This window comes from Lacerta agilis, chromosome 3, assembly GCF_009819535.1.
Source record: "Lacerta agilis isolate rLacAgi1 chromosome 3, rLacAgi1.pri, whole genome shotgun sequence".
Lineage (NCBI taxonomy): Eukaryota > Metazoa > Chordata > Lepidosauria > Squamata > Lacertidae > Lacerta > Lacerta agilis.
In genome coordinates this window covers 78,040,388-78,052,942 of record NC_046314.1, presented here as the reverse complement: position 1 = coordinate 78,052,942, position 12,555 = coordinate 78,040,388, and the positions used below count along the sequence as shown (strand labels likewise).

The following is a 12,555-nucleotide window of genomic DNA, read 5'->3' as shown; positions in this document are numbered from 1 at the left end:
ACAGCGCGAGCATGGCGCTCGGACTGCTGGGGAGAACCTTTCTCCGGGGGATGCGCGTTGTCGCGCGAAGCGACCGTTTCCTCCGACTCCATGGTAAAGAGAACGATGCTTGGAGCGTACCTTAACAACACAACTTCACTTGCGTTTTGTTGTCGTTCAGTCGTGTCCGACTCTTCGTGACCCCATGGACCAGAGCATGCCAGGCACTCCTGTCTTCCACTGCCTCCCGCAGTTTGGTCATGTTGGTAGCTTCGAGAACACTGCCCAACCATCTCGTCCTCTGTCGTCCCCTTCTCCTTGTACTCTGAAGCAAGCCCTGTTGACTTCAGTGGGACTTACTCCCGAGTAAATGCGCGGGGCTTGCAACCTGAGAGCGTTCGCAGCCGTGCCTCGCTCGTACCCCACTTCCGAGACCGGTGGTGGGGTAGGAAATTTTTGCCTCGCAGGAGTTCCTCGTGTCAGTCCCTACAGACCCGCTCCCTCTACAAAGACGCTCCCACAAAAAACCAGGCAGCTCCCTGTATTGAGCCCTAGAATCACAGAATTGTAGAGTTTGAAGAGACCTTGGGGGTCCTGTTGGAGCAGAAACTATCCAGCTTTGCATGTAAGAAGCCGCCCAGTTAACACCGCAACTCCAATTGCAAGTAGAAAGCAGTGGTGATGATCAGAGAAATGCACATCACCCCCCAAATATTTGCTCTGAGCAACTGCTTCTGTATCACCTTGCCCCCACTCTACGAGAAAGGGGAAAGGGAGTTCTGCCCACCACCAGAAAAAGTCAATTAGTGGTAATAGCAAGAATGGAAAAGAACAGGCAGGAATCAGTAAATATGAGCAATCTGATTTCAATGGAGCTTAATAGTACTTCGTTTTGGTTGGATCCTGCCTAATTTGTTTGACCCAGGTCATTTATTCACATGCCTTTGAAGCACAGGAAGTTGCATTAAGTGACTGAGTCACCCCTTTGTCTGAGTCAGGCAGTGTACTGTCCAAACTTTTTTCAAAGAGGGCCAGATTTGATGAAGTGAAGGTCCGTGAGGGCCAACCAGAGCAGTGTTTTTCAACCTTTTTTGGGCAAAGGCACACTTGTTTCATGAAAAAAATCACGAGGCACACCACCATTAGAAAATGTTAAAAAAATTAACTCTGTGCCTATATTGACTATATATAAAGTAATTTTTCAATTTTTCCCACGGCACACCAGGCAACATTTCACAGCACACTAGTGTGCCACGGAACAGTGGTTGAAAAACACTGAACCAGAGGGCCAACCAAAGTTGTTGACCTTTTTTTAGGATTGAAGTTGAGGTTTTTTAAGGATTTTACCCCAGGAAGTAAACTGCCACAAGGGCCGGATTAAACTGACCGGCAGGTCGGATTAGGTCCCCGAAACGGACTTTGGACATGCCTGGTCTACACTGACAAGCAGCTCTCCAGGGTTTCAGGCAGAGGTCTTTCCCTAGCCTACCTGCTGATGCCAGCAATTGCAGCTGGGACTTTCTGCATCTTGATTGATAATTTTTTGGGTCAAGTAATGCATTTAGAATTTAAATACTACTTTCTTACAAAGCAATGTTCAGTTCCCCATGTTTTCCAGGGATCTTTAACAAGCTGATGGCCCCACACCTACACCATTTTTAAAAAAAATGTTTCCTCTGATCATCATTTAGTTGCTTTGTATGCTTCCTCAAACATAGCTCATATTAGCCACTTCTAGAGATACTATTTATTCAGTGGATCATTTGTGGGTGGCTGATCTTATGTTTTTACATAGGTCGTTCCACTACATTGAAATGCCAGTGCTTTAGTTCAGAAAGTAAAGCAGAGGAAAACAGTCCAGTGACTCCAATGCTGAAGCATCTAATGATGAAAATAAAGTCAACTGGTCCCATTACAGTTGCTGAATATATGCGGGAAGTTTTGACTAATCCTGTGAAGGTATGAACAGTACCACTAAATGTGCATCATTCAAATTTCACTTTGGGATTTGAAGCTCCAGTTTATGTTTGTCTATTATTCAGATGAAGCTTGTACCAATGATGCTGCACAAAGAATAAGGGGAGGTAGAGGAGAAGGAATGCCAGCCCTGACCCTGACCCCAATTCAAACCAATGGGGGGATTTTTTAATATATAAAAAAACAAAGATACATGCAGGGGGCAAAACAGTAAATCAGCCCCACACACTACCCACTCTAGCAACCCAGCAGGGCTATGGAAGTGGTGGTCATTCCACCACTTCGCATCTTCCACACACCCCACTTAGAACTGCATTGCAAGGGGGTTTTGAAGGGTGAGGAACTCCAGCCCTAGGAGACAAGGTGGTAGTATGGCTGGAGAGAAGGTGAGATCTATACTGCGTACTAAGCTTTTGGTTGTACATCGTTACTATGATAACTGTGTAGTATAGTTTCTTTGTGATTTGTTTTACATTCTCATTCAAATGATCTCATTTGTTTATGCTTAACTTTTTAGACATACAAAGACAACTTTTATACAAGTTGTCATCACATTGTATCCAAGGTATGGCTGTTGTCCAAAAATTGCCCCTTAAGATAGTGAGCTGGAGCTTACTGGATAATCAGGATGGCTTTGATATCAGATGGCAGTGCCTCTGCCCTGCCCTTAGAATGCCACATTTTGAGGCCTGCAATAGATCAATGCCTATGGAGCGATCCTAGAGCGGCCTCTGCATCAGGCATGCCATTCATTTACTAGAGAAGAGGCACACCCACTCCATCCTAACACCCTCTAGCCAGCAAATTTGGGGATAAGGATTGCTCATTCACTCCCTTCTGCCTACATCAGTGGCCCCTCCTAGTCTCTGGCCCTCCGTGAGTTTTTTCCTCACTCTTGCTTTCTTTCATCCTTGGCTCTTTCTCTTACCAGCTGTGTGCCTCTGCCACCCATCCTTGCCTCAGGCCATGGCTTCTTAACCCACTGTATGTGCCCCTCTGTCTTTCAGCTAGTCTGTATTAAGGCTCTCTGTCTCTTCAGCCCTCCTCCCATATAGTTTCCTAGCTGAGTTTAAGGATGAGGACATTGTTTATATTTTAAGAGGGCTGTTAGTTTCTTTCATTAAACAATTTCAGTGTTGTAGCTAACTAGCAAGTGAACATAATCAAGAGTTGGGAACTGATTGGTTCTTTCTTCTTCTATAGGGATACTATATGCATCGTGACATGCTAGGTGAAAAAGGAGATTTTGTTACTTCACCTGAAATAAGTCAGATCTTTGGGGAGGTACATTTTTTAAAGTACATTTTATCTAATGAGATATGGTAACATTTTATGGTGCTGCTATTTAAGCCATTATCCTGTCAAGGTTTGCATACTAGTCTTCTTCCATACAGAGCAGTGTCACTATTCTGTCTCTGAAGTATCTGAAAGCAATTTCCAAACGTTTGTTCAATTTACAAAAAAAGTGCATTTTCTCAGTATCAAGCCTGCTACTTCTGTGTGTAGCATTTTTAATGAAGCTGTTGCAAAAATGATGACAACTATTTCCTGCACTTCATACTTTGAGAAACTTGCTGCTGGTTATATGATTTACTAATATCTGAGAACAGTGGGAAATGTTATCACACCTTACTCTCTGGCTTATGCATTTTAACAATTAAGATTATGTTAGTTTTTGTGACTGATATTGTCTAACTTGCAACGAATTTAAGATGTTGCTGTTCTTGAAATGAACTGTTACATGTTTGGAGTGCTATATTAGATTTTGTAATGAATTGGCAAATTACTGTTGTAATGATGTATTGATGTGTATTCCTGCTATTGTATTGCTATTCTTGTATTGTGAGCCACTGTGGACACAGATATGCAGAAAAGCAACAAATAGTAAATAAATACAGTACACTTAAAAGTTTTCCTAAGATCTTAAAGTTAAGCTGGGTTCTTTTCAGTATATACCTATCCATGGTAAATAATAAGAGAGACAATTTCTGCTTAAGCAATCTGATGTCATTGTTAATGATGTAATAAATCCCACTAAGTTAAGAAAGAAATACTCCCAAGTAAGTATCTTTCATTAGGAATTTAGGCAGCAGTTCGATACCCAGAAGTAAGCCCCATTGAAGGAGTTGATTCCGAGTTAACACATATAGACTGCACTGTTAGTTAATTCTTTTGATATACAAGAATCCAAGCCACCTTCCCAGTCTTGATTTGTCTGATTCTGAAGATAAAATAATAATAATAATAATAATAATAATAATAATAATAATAATAATAATAATTTGTTTTTTATACCCCAGGCACTCTGGGGGGGGGGCTTACAGCAAAATATTAAAATACAATAGTCCTTCAGATATTAAAAGCTTCCCTAAACAGGGCTGCCTTCAGATGTCTCCTAAAAGTCTGGTAGTTGTTTTTTCCTTTGATATCTGGTGGGAGGGTGTTCCACAGGGCAGGCGCCACTACCAAGAAGGCCCTCTGCCTGGTTCCCTGTAACTTCACTTCTGGGAACCGCCAGAAGGCCCTCGGCACTGGACCTCAGTGTCTGGGCAGCATGATGGAGGTGGAGATGCTCCTTCAGGTATATTGGACTGAGGCCATTTAGGGCTTTAAAGGTCAGCACCAACACTTTGAATTGTTCTCGGAAACATACTGGGAGCCAATGTAGGTCTTTCAAGACCAGTGTTATGTGGTCTCGGTGGCTGCTCCCAGTCACCAGTCTAGCTGCCGCATTCTGGATTAATTGTAGTTTCTGGGTCACCTTCAAAGGTAGCCCCATGTAGAGCGCATTGCAGTTATCCAAGCAGGAGGTAACTAGAGCATGCACCACTCTGGCAAGACAGTCTGCAGGCAGATAGGGTCTCAGCCTGCGTACCAGATGGAGCTGGTAAACAGCAGCCCTGGACACAGAATTGACCTGTGCCTCCATGGACAGCTGCAAGTCCAAAATGACTCCCAGGCTGTGCTCCCAGGAAGAGTTATTCTAAGCACTGAACATGAAGATTCAGGAAAACATCAACTACCATCCTGCATACAGTAAACATATGTATTTCAATAGTGTTTAAGCAATTTTACTGTGTGCAAAACTGCAGCCCTTTTACTATGATTGTAAGCTTTTAAATTTTCATTTTTCTCTGAGATGAAATGCTTATGTGCCACTCAATTTTCAACTAAAGTGTTCTATAGGATGAAAAAAAATATTACATCTATTTATTTTCTCTAGTTAATAGGTGTTTGGTTTGTTAGTGAATGGATGGCTGCTGGCAAGCCAAAAAAAATTCAGCTGGTGGAATTGGGCCCAGGAAGAGGTAGTCTTACTAGTGATATTTTGCGGGTAAGTAAATACAACATTTTCCTCCATAGTCTGGTGGTTTGAAACCTGCCTTTTTTGTATATTTCAGGCTGAAATTCTTAAAATTCTTTGTTTCACCTGCTATTCTGCACTAGATAGCAAGCTTTAGGAAACCCTCGTTTGTTTCAAACCTTTCTGTCTAGTGCAGAATAGCTGGTGTCACATAAATAAATCTTGGTTTACAAGGCCTTGAACAAGTGTCATGGCCTAGAGCTCTTCCCTTACCCCAGTCCTCCTTCTGTTATGTATCATCATTAACATGAGTGTATAACTATCATCACCATCATACTAGTCTGTATGAAGCCAAATATTTTGTTACATCCGAACTTGACCCAGCTTGTTTTCCTAGTTTGTTAACCAACATTAAACCAGAGTTTCCCAGTTCTAATGTAATGGCAAACTATGGCTGAATACAAAGCAGAATTGTTACTCTAAAGCCAGTGCATGACAGGAAGAAGGAGGCAAAGAATACTTGATCCCAGCAGGGGCGTAGCAAGGGGGGGGGCTGCCCCATGTTGCATAATGGAGGGGGTGACAAATTATCAAGAAACAATTTCTTTTGGGAAATTTTTTTTTTTGAAAATGTCTGCTCCAAAGGTCTTATCTTACTAGGGATTATATAGCTATATATGAAATTTCATACATATCAGTTAATATCTTGACCCTCCTCCACCAAAATAGCTGTTTACTTGGCTGTTTTCCTATGTCGTGAAGGCTGAAATTTCAGTTCAGTGGAGCACTTACTGTTCCCAACCCTAACCCTGTGGAAAACCATCTACTGTAATTAGACTTTAATTTGATTTTGATTTTGAGATGCTTTTAGGAGGTAATTTAATTATTGTTCGATTTTATACCAATGTTATGTATCTGATGTTAGCCACCCTGAGCCCGACTTCGGCTGGGGAGGGTGGGATATAAATAAAAGTTTGTTATTATTATTACTTGTTCTTATTCCTTTGTAAGAAAATATGACATAACGTAAAACCATTTTTGCAGGGGGGGGGAATCAATGGGGGGGTTGTCAAGAAATTTTCCGTACCGGGTACCACCTGACCTTCCCACGCCTTTGGGGGGGGGGGGGTTGACAAGAATTTTTTTGCCCCCGGGTACCAATTTACCTTGCTACGCCCCTGGATCCCAGTGCTCTTTCGTGACTTCATAAAGTTTGGTTTATCAGGCCTCAAAACAAGCCTTTGCGAGGCACAGCAGAGTTATGGTTTTTAGAAATTCTGTCTATATCTCATTGATTTTCAGCCGTTCTTTGGTCCCTAGTACCTACCAGTTTCTGTCTTATTGGCCTGCAAAACAAATTTATATCCCTGCCTTTCAGGTTTAACATCAGGAATTTCATTGTGATGCCAAGGTAGCTGACATGCCACTTAACCCTAAGTGCTTAAGAAAAACCACTATCATTTTGAAAAATAAAGGGAGGAATCCAATGTTGCACAAGTAGAGTTTTGCTTGCGTAACAGGTCTTTACTGTTCTCTCCTCTTCTCAGCAGTCCCTCCCGTGCCCCCTTCAAATCTCAGGTGTCTCCCCCAGTTCTCCAGAGTGGATTTTGAGTGTGGGAGGGAAAAGAAGAATGCAAAGCTGCATTGCATGAGTGGAAATCCATTCTGCTCACATACAGGCAACATTGGATACAAGCTAATAACTATAAAACTGTTGTAGAAGTCTTTTATGCACAGCCTTGAAGAATTTTAAAAAATCACTACATGTTCTTTGTCTCTAACTAAACTTCTTCATTTACAGGTTTTTAATCAGCTTAGTTCTGTACTTAGTAAATGTGATATTTCTGTTCATTTGGTGGAAATCAGTCCAAAATTAAGTGAGATTCAAGCATCAGTACTCACAGAAGGAAAGACAGAATTAACAGAGAGTCCCACTACCTACATGCAAGGTATTACTAAGACCAGGCTGCCAATTTTCTGGTACCAAGACCTGAATGATGTGCCAGAAGGTAAGGTTTGGTGTTTGTGTGTGTGTGTGCATTTATTGAACTGTCACTAGTTCTCTTTTAAAGCTTTGTAGTGGTGGGGTGTCCAGAGGTTATATAACGGGAGATCTGTTCCTTGGTATGTTTTAATGTGAGTTTGGATAGGTGTGTTTTTTTTGCAAAATGTTTATAGTAAATCTGTTTTTGAAGGTTTCAATTTTTGTGGTGGTAAAACAATTTTCTAATGGGTCTTCATACTGTGCTTGAAATTTTAGTTTTGAATCTAGTGCAACAGATACCTCATACAACAGTTTCAAGGGAAGACTTGGGATGCTATTTAAGTGGAAAATGTTAGTTTCAGATGTTATAATTTCATTGACACTTTGTTTTTCCTTTAGGCTTCAGTTTTTATTTAGCACATGAATTTTTTGATGCTCTTCCTATACACAAATTTCAGGTATGATAGCTCTTTATTGCATGACTTGACTTTAAAAGTATTTACCATTTAGAAAGAGAACAAAACTACGGTACAATCCATTGGAGGTAGAGAACAAGTGTGTCTGTGTCATGGAACTGACATGCTTTAATAAGTACATGAAATAAGAAATGAATTTAACTTAACGACAACTTATTGTGTACAATGAAGTGTACCGGTTTATTATGCAAATTAAGTCAAATCCTTAAGTTAAATTCATCCTGGTTATTTTAGAATTCCCAGCATTTTTTATATAGCAAAAGTTTTATATAAAGTATTTTTTATTAAAGATTTTCTTGATTTACAAAGGTATGTGCAATGTCTCTTGCATTTTTTCCATGTAACATTTTTACAAATCAGTTTCGTTTGTTGAGACATTAGGAAGAAAAGGGGGGTAGAGGTGGGCAGGATGGGTGGGGTGGGGTGGGTTGACGATGTTTCTATTTTACTTAATATATGTAGGGTTTTGTGTCAGCATTGTTTGTGCAGGTTCTCTGTTGTTCGCTTGTGCTCCTTTGGTGGTGAGAGAGGTCAGGGTTGGCATAGGGTGTGATTGTTCATTTGTGGTTGGCTGTGGTGGACTTTGTGAGTGGGGTGGGTGAGTGTTGACAAGGGACAAATAGAAGAAGATGCCTTCACCCCAGTATGGCTCCCCTTCATCACACACACAGCCCAACAAGACAATGACAAAAGTCAGCAGTCTTGCAATAATACAAGATTCTGCTTTTAACTATATCTATTGATTTAAATAGGTAATGGCAGGATTTGTGTTTTTCTTATTCTACTAATTGCACACTTGTTTATCTATTCTACAAGGTTGGTATACATATCATATAAATTTGTATATATTTTTTTACAAATTTAATAAATAATAATATTATTACTGGCCAGTATCAGTGGTGCATTGGAGGAGAAATGTAGGGGAGCACTGCTCCAGGACTTTTTTCAGAACAGAAGACATGACATCTGCTAGAATGGCAAAGTTACGTACGGACTTTCCTTGCTGGCAGGTGAATGTGGTGGTAAGGCCACTTTCAGTTTTCCTGGTGTTTCTAGAAAATTAGCATAGAAGTCAGAGAATGGGGGAAACAGTCAAGCTGAGGCTGGAGATTGTTTCCTCTCTTTTTCATGAGCTTCCTGCTTCTTGCTTCTAGCATTCCTAATTAAAAGCTAACACTTGCATTTCAGCTGGCTCACAGTATTTTGTTAACGCCCAGTGTGCTTTACAATCTATCCTATCAGAAGCAAGTACCACAGAGTTTTGATAAGAGCTTATAGGAAACTATGCACAGGATTACTGCCATGCTGATTCTAATAAATTGGATATTAAACAGAACACAGCTGCTCTCAGATGTGCAAGTGTGTGTAATAATGGATCAACACAGTTGACTGAGTTTTTTGTTTCTACTGGTCAGAATACTAAGGAATACAGCAGGAACTTTTCCACAATGGTACAAATTAGTGAAGCAAAATCTGTTCATGTTTGCTTTTAAAGAACTTCACTGAGAGGTAAAAGTATAATAAATGATTAATCAGCTTTTTTGTCAAGAGCATATCCTTGAATAAACTTACATGAAATGGTAAACAGTGTAGCTGACAATGTTCAATAAAATCCGTATCCAACTTATTTTTAAATTAACAGAAAACAGAAAAGGGGTGGCGTGAGTTGTTGGTTGACATTGATCCAGACACTCCTGACAAGCTGCGATTTGTCCTTGCGCCATCTGCTACTCCTGCTGCAAAAGCCTTCATACATGTAAGCTCACTTATATAATCCTCTCCATCCAGCTAATACTGCCATTGTGTTACATATTTTGAGCTGCTCACTGTTGTCAAAATGTACTTACTGCAGTTATTATCACTGTTTCAAACATACTTATCTGTCGGTTTTTATTGATAACGTCTTAGTATGCATTTGTTATGTGCAATAAAATTGTAAGGAAAGGCTACTTCCCATGCGAAACCAGACCAGTAAGTGTGATACATCTGTATTTCATTTTAGGAAAAGAGATGGACAAGCAGAATATTAAGCTATAGATTCCCAAGGAAACTATAGAATCTTGTTTAGCAGCTTACCTGGTATTTATCAAAATAACTAGTAAGATCATTACTAAAATGCAACAAATACCACATCTAGTTTATTCCGACAAGGGGTTTTATTTCATAGCAAATGTACAAATGTAGGATCCAGATAGACATGTGGCAAACCCCGTCTTGCAGATTTCCTGCTATCGTTTCCCTGCAGGGAATCCTGAGAATTGCAGGTTTGATGGACGATTCATGTTCCCCCATAAAACTCACAACCCAAAATTCTCTTGAGGGAAGCTGCAGGAAAGTGTCAGAACTTATAGCTGTAGGCATGTGTACATATACTGCTACATAACTGATTGTTCAACCCCTGAATTCTCATTTAGGACAAAGAATCCAGAGATCATATAGAAGTGTGTCCTGATGCTGGTATCATCATCCAGAAGCTGGCCTATAATATTGAAAAGAATGGGGGCAATGCACTGATCATAGATTATGGCCACAATGGAACCAAAACAGATACATTCAGGGTAGGTTGATTTATACAGGTTCCTACAGGACAGTTTGCATGAACAGTCTGTTTTTTCCAAAGCTTAAATTTCTTCTCTACTATCTGGGGCAGTTACTAAAGTAGCTTTGTGATAAAAGGTAGAGTAGAAGTGCACCATTTTGTGGCATTTATCTATTGTCAATGTTATAGCCAGCAATAAGTGGTAAGGTTTTGGAAAGGGAACCTTTTGTAGCTTAAGACAGCATACAATTTTTCAAAAATAATTCCACACTTTAAAAATCCCCTTTTTATAATTAGAGGTCGCCCTTCCTCTGTGCTCTATATTTGTCTGCAACCCCAAAAGCTGCAGGGCCTAAGTGAACCATTTCCCCCCCCCCTTTTCTATTATTTTTCAGGGATTCCGTGGACATGAACTTCACAATGTCTTAATATCTCCAGGAACAGCGGACCTCACAGCAGATGTTGACTTCAGTTACCTGCGAAAAATAGCACAGGAAAGAGTAGCGACCTTGGGTCCCATAAAGCAACATGATTTTTTGAAAAATATGGGCATTGATATCAGACTGCAGGTAGGGGCCACTTTCTGGCTAGTTTATAAAAACTAGTCTTACTTAACTGAATACACTTAGACTATCTGTAGCTGATTTAAGTCTCATTGTAATGGGAGACAGAACTTGCATTATTTATTTTGAAGGGTGGGATATAAATTTATCAAATGAAGAAGTTAAAATTCAGAATATACCAATTTGGAAGGGCAGGAGATTGATGTAATTCTAGGATGGAAAGTAGCCAAGTTACAGGTAGCACAGTTGGACAATTCTGCATTTTAAAGGGGATTAAAATCATTCATTTTCCCATTTAGGTACTATTGAAAAGTGTCAATGATGCTGCCATTCAGACTCAGCTTCTTCGAAGTTATGAAATGCTAATGGACCTGGATAAAATGGGAGGACGTTTCCTCTTTTTTGCTATGTTACCTCACTACAGATTTACAGCTTCAGATCAGCAAAAGAAGTCAAAAGACTCGACATCACGTTCAGCATTTGTTGCTGGCTTTGGTGAACTCTCATGGAAGTGAACCCCAAATGTGAATGCTTTAACAGAACAGTGCAGGCTTCCCATTGCAAATCATGGAAATAGGGGTATGTAGATAGGTGTCATAACAATCATGTTGCTTTTCTGTAGCAATGCCTGCACACAGGGATTTAGATACAGTTACCAAAGTTACCAAAGTTAGAGGAAGTACAGAGAATAGTGGGGAAAAGACACATGATAGGGAAATAAAATTTATTTTCAAGCTTAGAGGATATTTACAAACAACGGGACATATAAAAATATAAAAAGTACTTGACAGTGTCTTTTTGAGGCTACAAGTTTTACATGAATATCTTCTAGCATCAATACAGAACTATTTCTTCAATGAATGCAACTTAACTGAAAAACAAAGATTAATGATAATGCAACACTGGGTACAAGTTCATCTGGAGCAACAGATTTAATGCCAACCTTCAGTGACTTAAAGCTTTGATTTAATAATATTTGTAGGCATTCATAGGAAAGTTAGAGTGCAAGCTATGCAGTTTATTTATGGTTTGTGAAATGTGTGTAACAGCTGTTATAGAGTAGAAACATTCCAGTTATTTCTCATCTTTAACCACAACAGGGCTTTTATTCCTACCCTACTGGTCCAAAATTTTGCTATCCTGAAACCTGAAATTAAATCAAGAGGCATACCTGACACTGTACATTCTTGACTTGCTTTACTGCTGTTTAAATATGGCTCTCTGGTGCTACAACTGATCTTAAGGCTGCAATCCTATATACACCTACCTGGAAGCAAACCCCACTGAACTCAAGGAGACTTATTTCTGAGTAGACATCTATAGGATAACAACTGAGTCAATCCAAAATAATATTGATCCTATTCTGTTGTTGCATAAGTTTACAAAGAAACAATAAGACAAAACAGTGAAACATCTATGAACACTTCCAATAGATTAATAGTTATGCCACAACAAAATGTGCTTTGCTAGAACAGCTACTTTCAGTGTTCAATACCATGCTATAAATACAGATAGTTCTAGCTGTATATTCAAAAAAATGAATAGTAGCTTCCAATAATTTTACAACATGATTGGACCATTTATGATAGGGGCTTCCAATCATTTCACTTATCCATGACATTTTGTCTGCCTTTGAGACTTAGTCATTCTCTTCTGTGCTGTGGATTCTCCCCACTGAGAGCACTGCTTCCAACGCCTACTGTAGAAAAGGTTAAGTAACTGGTGACAATAAA

General features: G+C 39.8%; 1 protein-coding gene across 2 annotated transcripts; it reads left to right on the top strand.

Moving 5' to 3' along the window:
* Window positions 1-9: 9 nt before the first annotated feature.
* On the top strand, window positions 10-12,004 carry NDUFAF7 (NADH:ubiquinone oxidoreductase complex assembly factor 7). 2 transcript variants are annotated; one of them, XM_033144425.1, is made up of 10 exons: window positions 10-93; window positions 1,775-1,938; window positions 3,160-3,240; window positions 5,180-5,290; window positions 7,062-7,269; window positions 7,644-7,702; window positions 9,363-9,476; window positions 10,135-10,278; window positions 10,655-10,828; window positions 11,122-12,004. In XM_033144425.1, the coding sequence occupies exons 1-10, from the start codon at window positions 12-14 to the stop codon at window positions 11,335-11,337; spliced, it is 1,353 nt and encodes a 450-aa protein (XP_033000316.1). In that variant the 5' UTR covers window positions 10-11; the 3' UTR covers window positions 11,338-12,004. The 2 variants fall into 2 exon arrangements, with proteins under 2 accessions (XP_033000316.1, XP_033000317.1); XM_033144426.1 differs by lacking the exon at window positions 10-93 and adding an exon at window positions 499-604.
* Window positions 12,005-12,555: the final 551 nt, after the last annotated feature.